At 52.8% G+C, this 19,969-nt stretch overlaps 1 protein-coding gene and 1 long non-coding RNA gene across 6 annotated transcripts; one reads left to right on the top strand and one right to left on the bottom strand.

The window, feature by feature from the left end:
* Positions 1-2,386: 2,386 nt before the first annotated feature.
* On the bottom strand, positions 2,387-6,683 carry LOC129490608 (uncharacterized). Its single transcript, XR_008660302.2, has 2 exons — positions 6,120-6,683; positions 2,387-2,904 (listed from the first exon to the last, which is right to left on the bottom strand). It is a non-coding gene; the product is annotated as an uncharacterized lncRNA (long non-coding RNA).
* DNAJB5 (DnaJ heat shock protein family (Hsp40) member B5) lies at positions 6,662-15,413 on the top strand. Of its 5 annotated transcripts, none has more exons than XM_055293858.2 (5): positions 6,662-6,791; positions 7,494-7,606; positions 10,185-10,429; positions 13,249-13,850; positions 14,010-15,413. In XM_055293858.2, exons 3-5 carry the CDS (start codon positions 10,219-10,221, stop codon positions 14,241-14,243), a joined length of 1,047 nt encoding a protein of 348 aa, XP_055149833.1. In that variant the 5' UTR covers positions 6,662-6,791; positions 7,494-7,606; positions 10,185-10,218; the 3' UTR covers positions 14,244-15,413. The 5 variants fall into 5 exon arrangements, with proteins under 5 accessions (XP_055149833.1, XP_055149834.1, XP_055149831.1 ...); XM_055293856.1 differs by lacking the exon at positions 7,494-7,606 and adding an exon at positions 7,666-7,807 and having other exon boundaries at positions 6,705-6,791; XM_055293857.1 differs by lacking the exon at positions 7,494-7,606 and adding an exon at positions 7,663-7,807 and having other exon boundaries at positions 6,705-6,791.
* Positions 15,414-19,969: the final 4,556 nt, after the last annotated feature.

Raw genomic sequence — 19,969 nt, 5'->3', positions numbered from 1 at the left:
AAAGCTAAGATTGGAAATGCCATTTGGAGGACTATGGGATCCCCATTCATCCCTTTTATCTGGTGAGAACAGAGCCAGTACCTGTAGGTGAGACAGCATCTCTAGGCTGTGGATCAGAGGCCGATACTCTACCTCCAAAACCAGAGAGGGTCCCAAGTACAAGTCGTCTTTAACACTTTTTGAGCACTTACTATGCACTTGGCAGTGCTTTGCATAGAGTCACTAATCTTCACAATAATCCTATGAGATTTTTATTACAGGTGAGAAATATGAGGAACAGAGAGCCCATGTTCCTCAAGGTTACACAACCACACAGTTGGGAAGTAGGGGAACCAGGCAGTTTGCCTTCAGAGGACATGTTCTTAGCCACTTTATTGTGCTTCCTGTCAATGCACACCTCAAAGGAACCACTGCTGTGTGAGCCAGCACCTCCCCTCCCCACCCTGGGAATAGACACAGACAGGTAACCAGGCCTCTATCTATGGCACGGATTTCTTACCACTGCACAATTCACCCCACCCACTCACCAGGCTCCCACACCTCTCCTCCCTGAAGTCTTCCCATGGGGTCCACCAGACTGACAGCAGATTAATGATATCCCACCAGCCGTTTGTCCTTGTCTCCAGGCTCGGTGAAGCCAAGCATTGGGACAGAAAAAGGGCATAAAAGGGCTGGGTGTCTGTGGGCCCGAATGAATAAGGTTTCCCCGCCCTGAGTTCAGCAGTCCTAGCTGGAACGTAAGACCCTCTGAGGACTGTTCCTCCCACCAACTGCCACTTGCTCCCAGGACTGGCCCGGGTCTTGCTCCTACACAAACCTCCACCCACCCTGTCCTGCTCTGGTTCAAATTCATTTCCTCTTTATCCCTGGGGAGAGTCATTCTTTAAGACAATCAATGGCTGCTAAATTTGCTAAACATGGAGTAGTGCTCTCTCTCACCCCACCCTTTCTAAGGGTTGCTTGGAGGTTGACTTTGCTGAACCTCAGTTTCCTCAACTATAAAGTCTGTAGGACAGTCCCTGTCCTGTCAGCCTCCTGGGCTGGTTAATTGAGGAAAGAGTTTTGTAAGAGGAGAGAGCTTTACAGATTGTAAGGCACTGAGTAAGTAGCAAGGATTTCTGCTCCATCTGAAGGTTGTGAGTGTATCATCTCCACACTCACACAGTCCCAGGCATAGCTGGGTCGGGGTGGGGTGGGTACTGTGATTGCCTCTGTCCAAAGTGCTGAAGTCACAGCCAAGCCAGCTGAGGACCTTCAGTCCCTCCTTGTCCCACCTTTGAGCAACCATCAAGTACAGAGATTTCCAAGCCCAAAGATTGTCCTAAAATTGAGAATGTATTGCCAACAAATTTTTTTATTTTATTTCAAGTATCTTTGTTTAAAACGAATACAGCTCTCCATTCAAAATTATAACACGTACTCATGAACAAGAGGTGATTTAGCAGCTCAGGGAGAAAAGAGCTTATGGCCTTAACTCAGTATGGGTGAATAGTATGAGTGGCTACCAAAAAATAAACTGATGGGCCAGGTGCGATGGCTCACTCCTGTAATCCCAGCACTTAGAGAGGCCGAAGCAGGTGGATCTCCTGAGGTCAAGAGTTCAAGACCAGCCTGGCCAACATGGCGAAACCCTGTCTCTGCTAAAAATGCAAAAATTAGCCAGGCGTGGTGGTGAACACCTGTAGTTCCAGCTACTCAGGAGGCTGAGGCAGAAGAATTGCTTGAACCCAGGAGGCAAAAGTTGCAGTTAGCCGAGATCACGCCATTGCACTCCAGCCTAGGCAACAGGGCGAGACTCCGTCTCAAAAGAAAAACAAAACAACAACCACAAAAAAAACTGATGTAATCTGAGCCTATGTGGAAAGAAGTTCAAGGTCAGAGGAGGGAGGCAGGCCGGCTCATTCATACCCTGCACCAGCTCTCCTGGAAAAAGCTAATCATAACTGGGCACCACAAATTGAAACCCATTCAGTGGAACATGATCTTAGTGAGTAGAATTGAGAAAGGCAGGGGATGAACCCATGAAGGCATGGGTCCTGGAGAGAAGCAGATTTGAAGGATGCAGATGGTGATGTTTGGCAGATGGGCCAATGAGGTCAATGTGGTCCCAAGGACAGGGCTAAGATGAAATGTGAACACGATGGAGAGGCAGATTTCTACTCAACAGGACCAAACATAACTGGTTACCAGGGAAGGCAGTGGAGCTGTATTAAGCATGTGACAGAAATGCTGATTTGGGGGTGGGGTGACTTCAGTCCTCTTGAGACCTGAGATGCCAGTAAACAGTTAAGCACATTCTGTGCATACCTGTGCATGCTGAGCCCAGTTGAGCCAGAAGGAGAAGATTCATGACTGTAAGAATCCACATAACCCCAAAGTTTCGGCATCAAAGACGTGAAATTTAATTTTTTTAGTTCACAGGTGGGCTCTTGGACGCTTGCCTCTAGAGCCTGATGTTGCACGCCCTCTGCTGGTCATCCCTAACATTGCTCTCTCATCCCAAGGCAAGAAATCACCCCTCTGAACCCTTTTGGTGCTGGTCAGCGTAAGTTCAGAACACGCAGGGAGACGCCAGCAAATATGAGGGAGTCAGATCCCTGGCAGTGTTCAGTTAGTTCAGTATAGGATTAGAATTGAATCTGAAGATGAATTCAAGTATTTTGTATCAAAATTAGGGCTCAGACATGTCTAGGAGGAAGGTTTGGGCAGAGGCTGGATTTGGGGAACTGTCTACCAGGACAACAACCAGGTTGTGTCTCAGGCTGAGGTCAAAGTTGGGACTCAGTGTGGGACCAAAGTCTGGGCCTGGGTGTCAGCATGAAGCATGTATCAGGTGAGACGCTCAGAGTCTGATCACAGGAGGGAGGCCGTCTGCTGCCAAGGTGATGGGTCAACGTGGCATTCCTACACCCAGGAGAAAGCATCAGGTAATGAGTACTCAGTCACTGGAGAACTCAAGAACAAACAGGGAAACTGCCCAGGGGAGAGGTATGAGGGACAGGGGACAGAAAGAGATAGTCACTCATTTCTTTTTTTTCTTTTTTTTTTTTTTTTGAGAGGGAGTCTCGTCTCACTCTGTCACCCAGGCTGGAGTGGAGTGGCGCGATCTTGGCTCACTGCAACCTCTGCCCCCTGGGTTCAAGCGATTCTTTTGCCTCAGCCTCCTGAGTAGCTGAGATTACAGGCATACGTCACAACACCTGGCTAATTTTTTTTGTATTTTAGTAGAGATGGCTGGTAGTCACTAATTCGTAAGGCCCTCCCAACTTTAAGGATGGTGATGGGTAGGCCAAGGAGCCCCCTTTTCCTCAGTATTCTAGTATCCCAGTATTCTAGGTCTGGTTTCCTCTTAAAGCCCCCGCTCCCGCTCCCACACACACACTAGTACTACCACATACAAATCATAGGTACAACTGGGGGAGAGAAGTGGCCCAAGGGCCAGTTCTGTCACTGCAGAGAGCTGGCAGCTGTGAGGGTAGTCTTCCTTCCCCCCAGGATTCTCTGTTTCTACTGGCAACAGGGTCTGGCAGCCTCCCACACCCAGATCTTAGCAACCATGGGAACCCCTGGCAACCGCTACCATGGTGACAAGACAGGGAACTGAAAACAGGCTGGGGGCACTTCCTCTGCAGCCTTTGGGATGTGAGCAGGATAGGGGCTCCCTTCCCTATACAGTCTGGGAGGGAACATGTGCCTCTGTCTAAAACACCTCCTCACTGGCACCCACCCCCACCCCTGCCCACGAGTTCCGGTTCCCTCAGGGTGAGGAAATGAGGGACACCTAGGGTTATGACGTCTCCAAGGGGAGGGAGGGTGAGTGGGGGCGTTTGGGACTGGCATGATTGCAGATGCGTGCATACGCTGGCAGACATGGTGTCAATGTGTCAGCGGCTATATACCTCATCCACTCTTTGTCATGTAGACACATGCCCGCTCAGTCATTTACTCACACATGTACACTGACCCAAAATCATATACCTACAACATATAACAGAATCAGGCACACCACCACACAAAAATAACTGCACAGATCCACTCACAAAGCACATTACCAGTACCACACTACAAATAACTCCCAATCAGACTCAGATTTATAGATGCACTTGCACTCCCAGCATCTGTGAACATGTAGAGTAATGGTTAACTTGGTTGAGTTAACCAAGTTAACCATTGGTTGGGTATAAACTACATGCCCAGCTCAAAACTAAGTGCACTACCTGTGTTACCTTAGTTAACCCTCTCAACAACTCCCTGAGGCACCAATCCCCATTTACAAAGGAGATGAGGCACGAGTGTGGTGTGTAAGCTCACAAGGTGCATAGACTCCAGACCACACTGTCATGGTCCATGCCACACTGAGCACTACACACACTTGACACCCAGGACAATGGAACTGAGGGCAGGAACCGCAGACTAGGCAAACAGTGGAGTCCGTGCCACCAACACCTGAAGGCACAGTCCCACACCCTCAAAGGTCCGAGCCCACACTTTAGCATTAGCAGGGGCCAGGTAAAGGCTGGTGACTAAACTCTCTGCCTCCGTGTTGGCACAGGCAAGGCTGGGGGAGGCAAAAGAGACAGAACTGGAATAGGAAGAAGTAGAGCCACCCACAGCCTGGGCCCCACGGGTCTGGAGGTGGGAGAACGAGAGCCCCCAGATCTGAGGAGCCAGCAGCGGTGCAGGGCCCCTCACCCCACCTTACCCATCCCTGTGTCACACTAGTCCATCCCTCCTCCTTCCCCTCCCCCTTCCTCACTCCTCCTCACCCCATCTCTGTGCCTCATCCTTTCGTTACTCACCCCTTCTTTCCTCATCCCCCACCCTGCCTTCCTGCCCCTCCCCAGCCCTTTTTTCCTTATCCCCACCCTGCCTCCCCGCCCCTCCCCAGCCCTCCTTTCTTCTGCCCTCCTTACTCCCACCCTAACTCTCATCTGCCCCATGCCCCTCCCGTCCTCATCCCCCTCACCCCATCTCCCCATCCTCTCACCACCCCCTCTCCCTACCTCCCCTCCCTCAACCCCATTTCCTCAAATTCCTCATGCTCCTCATTCCCCCACATTCATCACCCATCTCTGCTCCCCTCCTGGCCCCCAACCCCACTTTCTTTCCATCCTCCTGTCACCCCAAGCCTCTTTTTTCCTTCACACCTCATGCCCCTTTACCCTTGGGAGCCCCATAGTGACTCCTGGCACTAAGGCAGGTAGTGAAGAATCTGCAGATCTGACCCCAGGACCCTGCCCGCCCCCCCACCCCCCACCCCTTGCTCTGCTCTTGGCCCAGGTACTCAAGCTGCAGTTTCTAGCAAGACCTCATGGGTGTCCAAACTGTGTCTCTGGAAAATAGGAAAGAAAGAAGTAAAGGAGAGCTTCTGGCCTGACCCTTCTTTTATCATCAACCCCCCAGCACTTCCCTCCCCCACTTCACCCCCAAATTACTCCCTCCCCACCCCCGCTCCCTCGAGCACAGATGGGCCTGGGAGACAGTGACGTGGGCGCCAGGCACCGCGTCTGCTCGAGTGGCGGCTTCCGCCGGCTACCGCCTCCGCAGCCCCGCCTGCTCCCTGCATCGGGGACACTGGGGCTGAGATCTAATGACTTAATGGGGGGTGGGGGAGACTAGAGATTCTGAAGGTGTTAAGGAAGGGGATCTTGGGGAGTGAGATGAAAGATTAAATGGGAGAGCTAGGATAGGAGATCAGGGGTGTAAAGAAAGAACCAAGAATAGGACAAAACGGATCACTGCGGGAAGGAAGACAGGAGATTATCGAGGGCCAAGAAGGAAAGGGCTAAAACACAGGCACTCCAGAGGGAAGCAGGATGAGAGACTGATTAGAAGGGGGACTGAAATGGGGACCGCGGGGTCGCTGAAGAGGGGCGCGAGGATGAGGGGCTGTACAGAGGGTAGGCGGGGGAGATTCCTGGAGGCGCCGGCCTGGGCAGAGCCATCCGTTTCCCTCAGGGGAGAGGTCCGGAGGGCTCTGAAACCCAGCATCCGTGGGGTCTGTTAGAGATTCCGTTAGGTCACTTCAGGCCACCGCGGGGTCAGGATAAGGTAAAGCTAAATGAGGTCAGCTCGAGGTGGTTACACCGTTGGCTGAAAGGCGAGTAAGAAGTGCTGACCTTTTGGTCCCGGTCCAGGGACTACACCTCCCAGAGTGCACTGTTCTCTCCCCCTTGCCCCCCAATGAAGAAAGGAAAGAATGCACGGCCGCACGGCCAACTGGTGGGTACAGTTTTCCTTTAAGGCTGCCTTTGACGTCGCAAGGGTTCCAGAAGGTTCTCCTGGGATTCAAGCAGTGGCCAGTCCATCCCACCTTCTCAACCCAGAGATTGGACTAATATAGTTGCCCCCAGGCTCAGGTCTGAGTCTCAGGCACGAACCAATAAAATCAAAGGGCGAGCGGGGTTGCCGCCCTCTGTCTTTTTCACCAATGGGACGACAAGACGGCAAAGAGGCGTGGTTGAGTGATCCCAGAGGGCGCCAATCAGATCCACACCAATCACTGCCTGGAATGTGTGCGCGTGTGGCCGGGTGACAGGGGCGGAGGATGGGCGGCTATCACCAAGCTGCTTGTTGAAAACTGCCCAATCACAGTAGAGGCTGAGCTGAGTGACAGGAAGGCAGTTCAATGGGCGGCGCGGAGGCGGAGCCGTGGGGGCGGGCTCCCGGTCCCGCTGTCGGCGGCCGGCGGGCAGGCGACTCCTGTCCCGGGTGGAGGCGGCGGAGCCGGAGCCGGGGGAGGGGGCAGCGGCTGTCTCACGGACCACGGCGGCGCCCGCAGCTCCTCACCGGTGAGGGCGCCGAGCCAGGACTCAGGAATCCCGGGAGCGGGGCGTCGCGAAGCCAGGGCTCCTGGTGTTGGGGGGTTGAGACACTGAGGGCCCGTAGGCTCTGCTGCTGTGGGGGTGCGGGGCCCCGGGGTTTGCAGGGTGCTCGGAGTCCTCGACCCGGGCTTGGCTGTCACAGGGGGCAGCCAGCGTCTGAGCCGGGGAGGGGAGGGGAGGGGAGGGGAAGGGAGGAGAGGGGAGGGGAGGGGAGGGGAGGGCTGAGTCGGACCGGACCAGATTGGGTTCTGTGGGGCGGAGGCATCTGTGAGCAGACCAGCCAGCCAGCGCGGGTGACATCACCGACCACCCTCCCCCGCCCGAGCCCCCTCCCCTCCTCTCCTCGCCGCGCCTTTTGTCCCGGCCGAGCTCCGCTCTGCCCCGCCCATCCGCGAGGGAGGAGACTCCCATCAGTGACTTCATTGAGTAGGTTCTTGGGGATTGGGGTCGGGTCCTCCCCAGGGAGAGGCGACAGGAGCTCACTGCCTCTCGGGCCCTCACAATCACACCTGTCACAGGTATACACGCTGCCACTCACAAACACACGCTTGCACTCCCAGCCTCACTGACACGCTGCCATACAGCCGCTCACAGCCAGCCAGACACTGCTGCACCTGAGAGCAGGTGGCCGCGGGTCCTCTCCCTTCACTCTCCACACCTGGGGATCAGGTCCGGCACCTGCTGCGCCAGACAGGCCTTGCTGGGCACGCGCCTCTGAGAGTCCGAGGAGGTGGCTTCCAGAGCTGCAGCACTTCAGGCCGGCTCCGGTGGAGCAATCAGAGGTGAGGGGCTTGGCTGGGCATGTTTAAGCGCACAGTGCTCTCCTGCCCACCCCCAGCAGCACCCCCACTGCAGGCCCGAGGAGCTTTCCGGAGCTTCCCACACTCCTGGGGAGAAGACTTCTTAGCCAGCTTGATGTTTAAAATTCAGCTGGAGCCCTTAAAACTTCGAGCGTGGACGCTGAATGGGTTTGTAAAGTTTCGGTAAGTCCCTCCGGAGAAGGGCACTCACACCCATACCCGGTCAAACCCTCCATGCGGCCATCCCCTCCATTGCCTTCCTGCTTCCTCCACCTCATCCTCATCCCCTCCGTGACATACAGGAACCCCCCTCCTGCCTCACCCACATATTTGAATGAATTGCACCCCTTATCATTCCTCTCTTATCTCAAACCCTTCAGGTATCCATTTTCCACAGACATTTCCTCCATTATTTCAACTCTACATTCCTCCCTTTCAACCCATCATTAACCCGTTTTCCACCTCAGCCATTTCCATCTGTCACTCATCCCCCTCCATCAGTACCTCATTTTCTGTATCAACCATCTCCCCTCCGTGTACCTCAACAGTCCCCCTCGCCATTTTCTCCCCATTTTTCCTTCCTGCCTTAACATCCTCCTCATTCTTCTCCATCAAAGGCAGTGCCATGCCATGGGGCTCCTTTGTCATTCCAACACGTGGCCTGTGGGTAGGGGGGAAGGGAAGGAGGGAGGAAAGCAGAAAGAGAAAAAGGAGGCAGATCCTGAAAGAGCTTGCCCTGTGTCTGTGGAGGCAAGAGATGTATGGGCCTAGAGCAGCTAGCAGGTGGGTACCAGGGAGGAAGCTGGCCGGGTGCGGAGGTAATGCAGGGACACCAAAAGGAGGTGGGTGGTTGGTGTGAGCCGTTCCACTGGCCCTCTGCCTGGAAGCTGCTCTCATTCTCTGGGGGCACCCTCTTGGTGTGCTAGGGTTCTTTCCGAGTCCCAGGGGAAAGAAGGTGTGGGTTGAGGCAGAAATGGCAGACCACCCCCAGCTCCCTCTCAGACGGCTTTGGCTGCCATTTCCGAAAATCGCTGCCCCCCTCTCAAGGTGTTCTTTCTTCTCTGCCTCTCCCAACCCTACCCCCACCCCGTCTCCCCCACAGACGTGACATGCTGGTGGGGGGCGATGGGGGAGTACCCGCCTTTGTGGAGCCTTTTCTTCGTCAGAGAAAGGTGACTCCAAGAACCATGAGTCAATCCAGCCACCTGCAGCAGGGCCTATGGGGGCAGCAGTGAGGGCCATTGTCCCTGCCCACCTAGGGCCTTGGGTGCCTCCCTCTTACCCGGTTACAGCCCTCACTCCTGCGAGGACACCCTGTACACCTCCCTGCTGTGAAGCAGTCAGAGGCAGAAAGGCAGGTCTCAGCTGTGGCTGCCAGCCTAGGACATTGCTAGAAAGACGCTGGTTCTCTTGGCTTTGGCAGGGGTTGGCCAAGTCTCAGAAGAGCTGAGAATGGCTTCTGGCCATCCCCCAGAGAGCTCTAGCTACAGGAAAGTCCCCCTTCCCCTGATATCCACCACAGACACACCGATGGAAGGAGACTGGAATGGAAGAATTCGGGTTGTGCGTTTCTCTTAGAACAAATGCTCCTGCACCCACCTTAAAAGGGACTCAGAGGAATATGGGTCTGACGCTGGGCCAGATCCTAAACCACAGGGTGGACTGGGGGCGTGGGGTGGGGCTAGGAGAGGTATAAGGAAATGGTGGTTGGTTAGTGCCCAATTGTCTCCTAACAGCTGGGGTTGAAAAAGTCCTGTCCCCAGGATGCTTTTGTTCACTCTCACTGGTGCTTAGGCGGCACAGCCCTCACAGTTTTGTGTGTAGACACTGGCAAATGAGTAAAGGGAACTGTTGCCCTGGTTGGGGGAAGGATAGTGTCATCCCCCCTGCTAATGAGGGAGATGGAAATAGCAGTTTCCAAAGGCTGTGAGTCACCCTGTGATCTGAGTCACACGTGAGGCTTAGCATCGTCAGAGGGGTGGGGGCGGGGAGGCCTGGGGTCTCCAATGGCAGACAGGACTCCAGACACCCATTCCCTGACTCAGTCTGGCTGGCCAGGACAGCTGGCGGAAGACCCAGGCCTGTTCCCAGTCCTGGGCCACTGCCCCAGCTGCCCTCAGCCTGGGCACCATGCCTGAGGCGTGGCGTAGGAGACCACGATGCTCAGGTGACCTCACCCGTTACACTGACCTTCGCCAGCTCCTGTGTGTGGGTCGCTCAGTCCATGGTGCCACCTCGCTCAGCAGGGCCTCTCAGGGGTCCTCAGTCTGGCCCAAGGACCAGGGCCTCAGCCTAGCCCCAAGAGTGGGCCACAACCTTCAGCTTCCTGCTGGGAAAACCCAGGAGGTGAGGACGGAATCACAGAATTCTAGAATGTCAGAGCCAGAAGCGATCATCTAGTCCAAACCTTTCATTTTACAGATGGGGGGGACACAGGCCCACAGAACAGGCATGACCTGCTGAAGGTTACCCAGGGAGTCATCTAGGGATTGCAAGATCATCAGGAACAGGGCTGGGGCAGAAGAGAAGGCATCAAGTCTTGGCCCTGGGTTTCTTTCAGAAACAAGGAGACCAGTGCTGGTCCAGTGGCTGTGATGGGAAAAGATTATTACAAGATTCTTGGGATCCCATCGGGGGCCAATGAGGATGAGATCAAGAAAGCCTACCGGAAGATGGCCTTGAAGTACCACCCAGACAAGAATAAAGAACCCAACGCTGAGGAGAAGTTTAAGGAGATTGCAGAGGCCTATGATGTGCTGAGTGACCCCAAGAAACGGGGCCTGTATGACCAGTATGGGGAGGAAGGTAAGAGGGCAGCACTCCAGCCCAATCCTGGACCCTCCACTTGGTAGGGGTCCCAGGTGCACCAGTTTGTGTAGCAGGGAACTGGAGGCTGTGGAGGGGGTGAGGGTGGCAAGGGTTTCCAGCACTGTCACCCAGAGGAGAGAGGAGCCCACTCACTACCCAGCTCAGCTCACCCTAGTTCTCCCGGCCTCTGTCTGCCCCCTCCCTCCTCAGGTTCAGGCCTTAGAGAGGTCTGAAGCAAGAGCCAGAGGCCTTCCCCGCCCTTCTTTCCTTCCCAGCCTTATTAGTCCTGCCTGAAGTCTCCGCTGCTTCATTGGCTGATGGGGAAGTTTGAGGAGAGGGAGTGTGTGGCTCTCTGAGGACAGAGCATTTACATTCATCAGCATAAAAGTCTGGCCCTTAAGCAGCCTGGGAATTAACTGCCAGAGCTCTGAGCAGAAATGGCTTTCCCCTTCTCTCCCCCGGCCCTGCCTGCTTCTGGCCAGCAGAACAGAGGTGGAGCTTTGCCTCCCAGAGGAAGTGGCAGGGATCCAAGGGTGGAAAGGGAACTGCTGCTGGCATCTTCCCCCTTCCCTGGGGTAGCTGGTGGCCATGGGATGGGAGGCAGGAAAGGCCCAAATAAAGCCTCTGAGAGGGAGGCCCCTCCCAGCACATCCCACGGCCATGATGTAGCTGCTAATTCTGGGCCTGCCCCTCAGGGCTGCCTGCCACCCGCCAGCCACAGGCACCTGTCAGGCTATATTAAGAGACATTGTCACACTGAAGACTCTCTTTCCTGGGAAGAACTGTCCTTCCTCCCCAACAGAATCCACCTTTCTTTCACATTCTCCTCCTCTTCACCCTCCCCATTCTATCCTCAAAACTAAATGGGCTAATCATCTGTAGATAAGAAGGTTATTTTCTTCCCCTCCTCCTGGCCTTGTGTTCCCTGCCCCTCTGTGCACCCTCGTCCTCCCAACTCCCTTTTCCTATTCTCCATGCTGCCAGTTCCTTCCATTCTTCCTGCCTACCTCCTAGACATGTCAACTCCCAGATTCACCAGATACCGGCTGGAACCCCCAGTATTCTTCCAGCTAAGACATTTTTCTCTCTGGCAGGGAGGGATGGGAGGGATAGGAGTGGGAAAGAGGGAAGCAGTGCAGACACCATGCCACCATGTGACCTGTCTTGGAATTGCACCCATTCCTCCATTCAGCCTCACCTTTGTTTAGAAAGAAGGCAGGAGCTGGGAGAGCTCCCCCGAGATACTTCACCCCTTCTGCCTAAGTGAAGGGGTCCAGACTCCAGGTTCTGATGCAGAACCCCATCCCAGGAGGGCCCCTGAGGATGCGGCATGGCCTTAAGGGGACCTCCATGGCCTGGGGAGGGAGAAGCAGCTTAGAAATGTTGGTTATATTTCTGTCCACCCTGCCCAATCCCCAGCAGCCATCTATTATAGAGCAGTTATACACACAGACTCTGTGTGCAGCTCCAGCTAGGGACAAGTTGCTCCCAGCTTGAAAAGGGGATGGTAGTGGAAGAACAGAAATCCCTATAGAGAGAATTACTCCTTCCCGTCATCATCGGTCCAGCCTCCCTCCCTCTCTCACCAAGCTCTGCCAGGCTGCGTGAACTTGCTTGATAATCAGCCCCTCGATAAAAGGAAAGGAGAGATCCTAGGTCTTGGGGGAGGGGTGAAGAGGCAGCTGCCACAAGTCCCTGAACCGTCTGCCACTTGGCCTCTCTAGTGAAACTCAAATCTGCCCTTGTGGTCCCAGGAAATAAGAGGCTAATTTAGGCTCAGATCTCCATGATCAGTTGAAATTCTAGATAAACGGCCTCAAAGAGAAGGGTCTCTTTCCTAGCCTGGACCCCACCCATAGTCTCCGTATTCCGGAGCAGTTCTCAGTGTGAACCCTTTCCCCACATCCCCCACTACCACCAGCAACCCCTCCTCTGCATGAAGGCTGCCTCCAGGAATCTGAGCCCCTTAGACAGGACCCGACAGAGAGAGCAGCTAAGGTCACCACCTGCCATGTGCCAGCCCATTCATGCATTTTGGTTGCTCAACATTAGGTGTGGGGTATGGCATTTGCTGTTGTATAACTCCAGGGAGCTCCATTCCCATTGTAGTCTATGTCTGTACAATGTGTGAATGACACTCCCTAAAGTTGTGTAACACCGAGCAGAGTGTGGGAACAATGCATTTGAAAACTTTTTCTAAAAAAATAGCTCTTCATCTCCAAGCTAATGAGCTTTCCCGATTTTTAAGGCTTTCCGATTTCCTATTTGAGCAGGAGTCAGGGAAAGAGGAAACATTGCTAGAAGCAGAGTGAAAGTGGTCTTCCTCCTGGGTTGGATCCCTACCCTATTTGCGATTGTTCACTTACCAGCCCCCTCTGTGGTCACATCCTGTCTGATGGCCCCTTGTCCTGTATGTCTTTGGAGATAAGCAAAGATTTGGGAACCAAGTATCACTTGTAATGTGACACCAGGCTAGTCATTCAAGGCTTTTTGAGACATCTTTGGACCATGAGTATGTGGAAAAGATTACAGGACTGGAAGTCACATCCTCTAAGTCCTCTAGTCCTGGCTTTTCCACCTATTGGGTAAGCAAGCCTCTTTGAATCTCAAGTTATGCATCGTTATTAAATATATAATTAGGAATGGAAAATAATCTTGCCAGAAGCCTTTCTTACTCTATTAGCCTGGCCCTCTCTGTGGGATTTAAAGGTTACTTCTTTCTCTAGGCCTGTGAACTGGGAGCTAGAGGGCAGGGGGAAGACACTGGGGTGGGGCCAGAATAAGCCACACTGCCCCTAACTTCTCCTCCCCTCTAGGCCTGAAGACCGGCGGTGGCACATCAGGTGGCTCCAGTGGCTCCTTTCACTACACCTTTCATGGGGACCCCCATGCCACCTTTGCCTCCTTCTTTGGTGGCTCCAACCCCTTCGATATCTTCTTTGCCAGCAGCCGTTCCACTCGGCCCTTCAGTGGCTTTGACCCAGATGACATGGATGTGGATGAAGATGAGGACCCATTTGGCGCTTTCGGCCGTTTTGGCTTCAATGGGCTGAGTAGGGGTCCAAGGCGAGCCCCAGAACCACTGTACCCTCGGCGCAAAGTGCAGGACCCCCCAGTGGTGCACGAGCTGCGGGTGTCCCTGGAGGAGATCTACCATGGCTCCACCAAGCGCATGAAGATCACGAGGCGTCGCCTCAACCCCGATGGGCGAACTGTGCGCACCGAGGACAAGATCCTGCACATAGTCATCAAGCGTGGCTGGAAGGAAGGCACCAAGATCACCTTCCCCAAAGAGGGCGATGCCACACCTGACAACATCCCCGCTGACATCGTCTTTGTGCTCAAAGACAAGCCCCATGCACACTTCCGCCGAGATGGCACCAACGTGCTCTACAGTGCCCTGATCAGCCTCAAGGAGGTGGGGCCTAGTCAGGCTGTGTGTGTGTGCTGGGGAGATGGTGGGGACATTCCCTCTCTTCCCGCCAGCTGGCACATTCTTTCCCCACCTCAGTCTCTTTCCTTCCTTCCCACTCACCTTACCCCACCTTTTCCTCACTTTCTGCTTCGTCTTTCCCAGGCGCTGTGTGGCTGCACTGTGAACATTCCCACCATCGACGGCCGAGTGATCCCTTTGCCCTGCAATGATGTCATCAAGCCAGGCACCGTGAAGAGACTCCGTGGGGAGGGCCTTCCCTTCCCCAAAGTGCCAACTCAGCGGGGAGACCTCATTGTTGAGTTCAAAGTTCGCTTCCCAGACAGATTAACACCACAGACAAGACAGATCCTTAAGCAGCACCTACCCTGTTCCTAGGCTCTGCCCCAGCCAGTCCAGAGCCTACCACAGCAATACCCCCAACACTCACTCCACTCAGTGTGCACCCAGCTTGATGTCCACTGGACACTGGCAACTTTTTCTAAAATGCAAAAAAAAGCCACTGGTTTTCAGGAAAATGTTCCTGTCCCTGACCCCTTTCAGAGCTGGGCTGCCTGGGGGGAGTGGGAGGGAGGTGGGGAGAGCTAGCCCAGGCCAGGGGTCAATGTTCATGTCACTAGCTTTGAATCCAGTTTCCACTGCAGTGGCTGGAGAGTGACCTGAGTGCTACTTGAAGATATGTAGAGATTCCTTATCCATGCCTGTACATAGCATGTCCTCCTCCCCTCAGCTTTGCTAATACCAGTCCCCTCCCTTCCCTTTGGCTTCCTGCTGTTGGGGGTGGAAGAGACTAGAAAGGACATTGCTTTCTCAGCCCCACCCCCAGGTCCACAGTGTCCAAGGCTATCGCACACATATTCATGCACAAGAAGCACACACCTAGAGCTGTCTGTGCCTCTCTGTGAGAGAGGAGAGAGGATAAGAAGGGAAAGTTCACAACCTGTGAACAGGGACTTGAGCACGAGACACTTTTCATCTGGAGCAGGGGGGTGAGCTCCTCAGCAGCCTCTGCAACAGCTGCCCTGCCTACACCCTCAGAGCTGGAGGTTCTGTCCTCCCTGCTGCTCTCAGGAGTGTTCAAGGGTGGAGGGCAGGGAATGGGGCCTGAGATATTAAGGCTAAGAGGTGGGGGGCAGGGCCCATCTCCCAGCCTTCATCAGGAAGGGAAAGGGCTTTGGGGTCAGGTGGCAGCTATTCCCCACCAAGAGATTCAGGGTCACAGGTTTTGCCCCACACCTCTGAACTCAGGGCCTAGCCACCCCCAAACTTCCAAATCCCACTTTTGTGATATATGAAGCTACTTATTTCTTACCCTTGGAGGCTGTGTGGGGAATTTCCAGCCCTTTTATGCCTGTGTGATCCCACCCCACCCCCACAGTTGTATAAAGGTCACAGTGAAGGAGCTGGGGAAAGACTGCTTCAGCCAGATCCTGGGGTGGGGTCTTTAGGTTTTCTCACTTTGACAAGCCCCTGAATGTTTTTATAGTAGTTTTTTTGTATTTTTTTGTAATGACAGTATTATGTAAAAAATAAAGTATTTTAAAAATATGGCATCTGAGCAGAAGCAACAAACCTGGGATGGGGGTGGGTGAGGAGGGCCACTGTCACCCTCCCTCCCGGGCTCTGGTCACCTTTGAGAAGCCCAAGCAGGCCCTCAGTATAAGCTGAAGCTGACCTCTGCCTTCCTCTAAGCCTCCTGGGATTTCTAAAACATATACTCCAAACACAGCACAGACAGAAGGTACCACTCAGCTATTAGAAGAAACATCTATTTGGGAAGGAAAAATATCCCTGCTCATGAGAGACAGAGACCATTGTCTTCAGATGTGCTAGCATGAAAACAAACAGATTTTCTCTTCTTGTCTAAATTTTCTCTGAGTCAGAAAAATTTTCCTTCTAGGAGAAAATTTTTTTCTAGGAGGGGATGGAGAACTTTTTTTTTTTTTTTTTGACATGGAGTCTTGCTCCATTGCCCCAGCTGGAGTGCGGTGATGCGATCTTGGTTCACTGCAGCCTCTGTCTCCTAGCTTCAAGCGATTCTCCTGCCTCAGCCTCCGAGTAGCTGGCATTATAGGCATGCACCACCACACCCAGCTAATTTTTATATTTTTGGTAGAGACGGGGTTTCACCATGTTGCCCAGGCTGGTCTCAAACTCTTGACCTCAGGCCGGGCGCGGTGGCTCATGCTTGTAATCTCAGCACTTTGGGAGGCCGAGGCGGGCGGATCACGAGGTCAGGAGATCGAGACCACAGTGAAACCCCGTCTCTACTAAAAATACAAAAAATTAGCCGGGCATGGTGGCGGGCGTCTGTAGTCCCAGCTACTCGGAGAGGCTGAGGCAGGAGAATGGCGTGAACTCGGGAAGCGGAGCTTGCAGTGAGCCGAGATTGCGCCACTGCACTCCAGCCTGGGCGACAGAGCAAGACTCCGTCTCAAAAAAAAAAACAAAACTCTTGACCTCAAGTGATCTGCCTGCCTTCGCCTCCCAAAGTGCTGGGATTACAAGCATGAGCCACTGCTCCTGGCAAGGCTGAAGGACTTTCTGGCTGACTAGAAGAGCTACCCCCAAGTGTTATGGGCCTGGAGTGAGGAGAGTAGCACTCTTGTGCAGGATATTGATTTCACGGAGGATGGTGAGCGAGAAACCACTATCTGGGGGGGCGGATATCTGTGGTGATGAGGATTTATTTGACTGTAATGTGCTATGTACTATGAACGACTGAATGTACGATGAAAAGTACTGGTCGATATTCCTGTGGGAAGGTATGTTCTTTGGAAGTATGGAGTTGATGTATTATAGTTAACTAAGGTTTTATGGTTCTGGCTTATAAGCATGTTCTATGAACAATAGCTGTGGAAAGTACTTTCATATGTGCTATGTACGGTTAAACACTTATAGTACTATATAATATTCATGGTGGCTAGCAGTAAAAGACAGAGCCTGGACACTGGAGAGGGTAGCAAGAGGTATCTGGCCTCCTTGGCCCATGCTGGTGAGGCCTGGCTATAGACACAGGCTCCCTGGGAGCCTGAACACAACTGCAAATCCTCGAATCTCACAGTTATCTAGGGATCTGTCCTGGCCTCTGACCTGCCTGTGTCTACGGAGACAACCCTGGCCCTCAGGACCTGAGTGGTGGCTGCATGAGGCGGCACTTGTCCCTTTCCTGCAGTCTGGGTAGAAGGAGCCCTATAGTTGAAGAAATGCCCATCTGCAGGCTCTGCCTAGCCCTGGACGTCCTCCTGGGGCTGACTTTGAGTATGAATCCCACATCTTCTCCAGGATCAGGCCCATGACAGTCATGCCCTCCTGAGTGCCAGTGTCCCCAGTACTATCCAGACAGCTCTGCCTTCAGCTGGGCCTGGCTGAAGCTGACACTAATTGGCTTTTTTCACCACAATAAAGACACTGATTAAAAGCTCATCCTTTCACCTGAGGTACTTTTGTACCCCCTTCGAAAGGAGGAAATGTGCAGAAACCAGGGGGTCTTGCTCACAGGGGTATCTGCTAATCCCCTGGCCTGAGCAGGGAGACGCCCCCACCCTATATCCCCTACTCAATGGTCTCCTCCTTTGGGGCTCCTAGGGTAGCCTGTCTCTTGACTTGTGGCTAAATTCTTGTCTGGGATTTTTCCTGAGGGCTGAAGTTTTGGGATTCTGGTCTGCTGGGCCAGACTGCTCCCTTTGGCCTCTGTGTAGACACACAAGACCTGGGAAATTGTCATGTCCTGCTGAGCACACTCTGGGGATAGGATTTTTTTTTTAGACGGAGTTCACTCTTGTCATCCAGGCTGGAGTGCAATGGCATGATCTCGGCTCACCGCAACCTCCGCCTCCCAGGTTCAAGCGATTCTCCGGCCTCAGCCTCCTAAGTAGCTGGGATTATAGGCGCCCGCCATCACACCTGGCTAATTTTTGTATTTTTTAGTAGAGACGGGTTTTCACCATGTTGGCCAGGCTGGTCTTGAACTCCTGATCTCAGGTGACCCTTGGCCTCCCAAAGTGCTGGATTACAGATGTGAGCCACCACGCCCGGCGGGGGATTGGATTTTGAGAGCCTAGAAGCAAGGCTATCTGAGAGAAGCAAGGGACACTTCAATGGGAAAGTCCTAAGGCTGACTGCAACCTTACCTGCAATTTGAACCTTACCCTTCTTAGAGGCTGCATGAGGAATTTCTGCTATTGTGATGCCTGTGTAACCACCCCTAGAGACAGGCACGTGTGCACAGAGCTGTAGAAAAGTCAAGATAGTAAAAGAGCTGTGGGAGAGACTAATTCAATCTGGTCCTGAGGGGTTGGGGTCGTTATTGGGTTTTCTCACATTGATAAGCCCTTGAATGTTTTTATAGTAGGTGTGTGTGTGTGTGTGTGTGTGACTTTGTAATGACAGTACTATGACAATCGTTTGCTCATCTTGTATGACAGTAATATCCCCTTAAGCCTTGGCCATCCTGGATCTTCGGCAACCAGGATTCTTGGTTGGGGAGTATTCCTTAGTCACCGGAGCCCCTTGACTACCCAGATAGGCATTTATCTCCTGGACATCTTCCCGTTGTGGCTTAGGAACTGAAGTCTCTTTGGACTTCCTACCTCCCTGTCCTCTTCGGCTCTTAAAGAAATACCTAATCTCCCATATCCTTTTCCTAAAGAAGAAACTCCAAGAAGATGCTATGCTCTGTGGTGAGCCCCTTCTGCCTCCAGGCAATGCTCCTCCATGGCCAGAGTCTGTTGGGATACAACTCCACTCTCATCCATTGGGTATGTCCTGTCTTTGTCTAACTTGAAGTAACTCTGGACTGCCTCTCTTGGCCCTCAGATAGACCCACTCTGACATGACTTGCCCATGGAGAGGGCAAAAGGAGCTAAAAAGTTTGTTTGCTCTCCTCCTTGAACTCAGGGTCCTCTGGACTTCCTTGCTCACATTTGAGGAGGCAGGGAAAGGACTCTCCAGGGTGGGGGCTGAATTTCTTGTGATCAGCTTATCTCCCGACCTGCCTGTTTGTTTCAAGGAGCTAAGCAACCTCAATTTAGCCATCCCTGAAACATAGGTGGCTGAGGGATAAAAGTGGACTTGGGAAAGGAGCCACGATTGGGTCTCTATCACCTGAAGTTTTACAGATTCAGAGACTTTAAAGAGGTAAACTCTATCTCTGCCATGCTCAAAACTATACCACTTAGGCTTCTAGTGCCGTGTAGCACCTGCATCAAGAAAGGAAAGCTTCCAAGAGGTATTTAGGCAGTGTTCCTGCACTGAGGGTGCCAAATTTCCAGTTTTCAAGTAGCTATAGGACTTCCCAGAAGGGAGTGATATATCACTGTCAGCAACCCATGAGCAATACACATAATATAGGCCACCTGCCCAAGTGAACTTTCAGGGTGTTTTCCAGTTGCTTCCAGTCTAGGTTCTCTCTTGAATGCATTTATAAGTCGTTTCCTGACCCATTCCTTGAGTGACTTAACAAGTCATTTTTTTTTGTCTCCTCTGATGAATCAGCCCCCAAAACCCCTACTGGGTAGCTTCCTGAATGCCTTGATAGGTTACCTTTGGGACTCTTTCTCAGGCTATGCCTCAGACCCTTCCCTAGGTCATTCTGAAACTTGGTGGGGGCCTCTCATATGGAAGCTTCTTGGGTGCCCAATCAATTCTTCCTTAGACCCTTGCAGCCTTGACCCATAAATACCTTGAGGGCTGTAAGAATCTATGATTGTTCCTTAGCTGACATGTGTCTGTTATTTGCCCTGAGGCTGCATTGGCACCAAAAGCTCTTGGATCCTCTAGGCCAGGACCCACTGGTGCTACATGAGGCTCTTTCAAAAGCAGTGCTCTAGTTGGTTCCAAATATAATTGCTTATAGGAAATTCTCTAGGAAGAATAGAAAATGGCACATAGTCCTGGGAGGCCAGGCTGTACTGAACAAGGTTGGAAGCTGGAAGACAAAATTCTTCCTAAGATCTCTGAGTTACAGAGAGTAAAAACTAGAAATTTTCAACAAATGTTGAGCTTCAGTTGGGGTGACAGACTATACCTCATTCTGGGTCCTAGGAAAGGATACCCCAGAAGCCTTAATCTGGGGTGAAGAAGAAAGTAATAGGAGCAGGAAT

This window comes from Symphalangus syndactylus, chromosome 9 (genome assembly GCF_028878055.3).
Source record: "Symphalangus syndactylus isolate Jambi chromosome 9, NHGRI_mSymSyn1-v2.1_pri, whole genome shotgun sequence".
Taxonomy (NCBI): domain Eukaryota; kingdom Metazoa; phylum Chordata; class Mammalia; order Primates; family Hylobatidae; genus Symphalangus; species Symphalangus syndactylus.
Note: the sequence above shows the minus strand (reverse complement) of the source record. Positions and strands in the feature narration are given on the sequence as shown.

Excerpts from the sequence above, each read along its gene's own strand:
- DNAJB5 (XM_055293855.2), top strand. The coding sequence starts at position 7,626 with ATGTTTAAGCGCACAGTGCTCTCCTGCCCACCCCCAGCAGCACCCCCA. Across the intron at positions 10,430-13,248 it reads TGACCAGTATGGGGAGGAAG|GCCTGAAGACCGGCGGTGGC; the intron begins GTAAGAGGGCAG and ends CCTCCCCTCTAG. Across the intron at positions 13,851-14,009 it reads CCCTGATCAGCCTCAAGGAG|GCGCTGTGTGGCTGCACTGT; the intron begins GTGGGGCCTAGT and ends CGTCTTTCCCAG.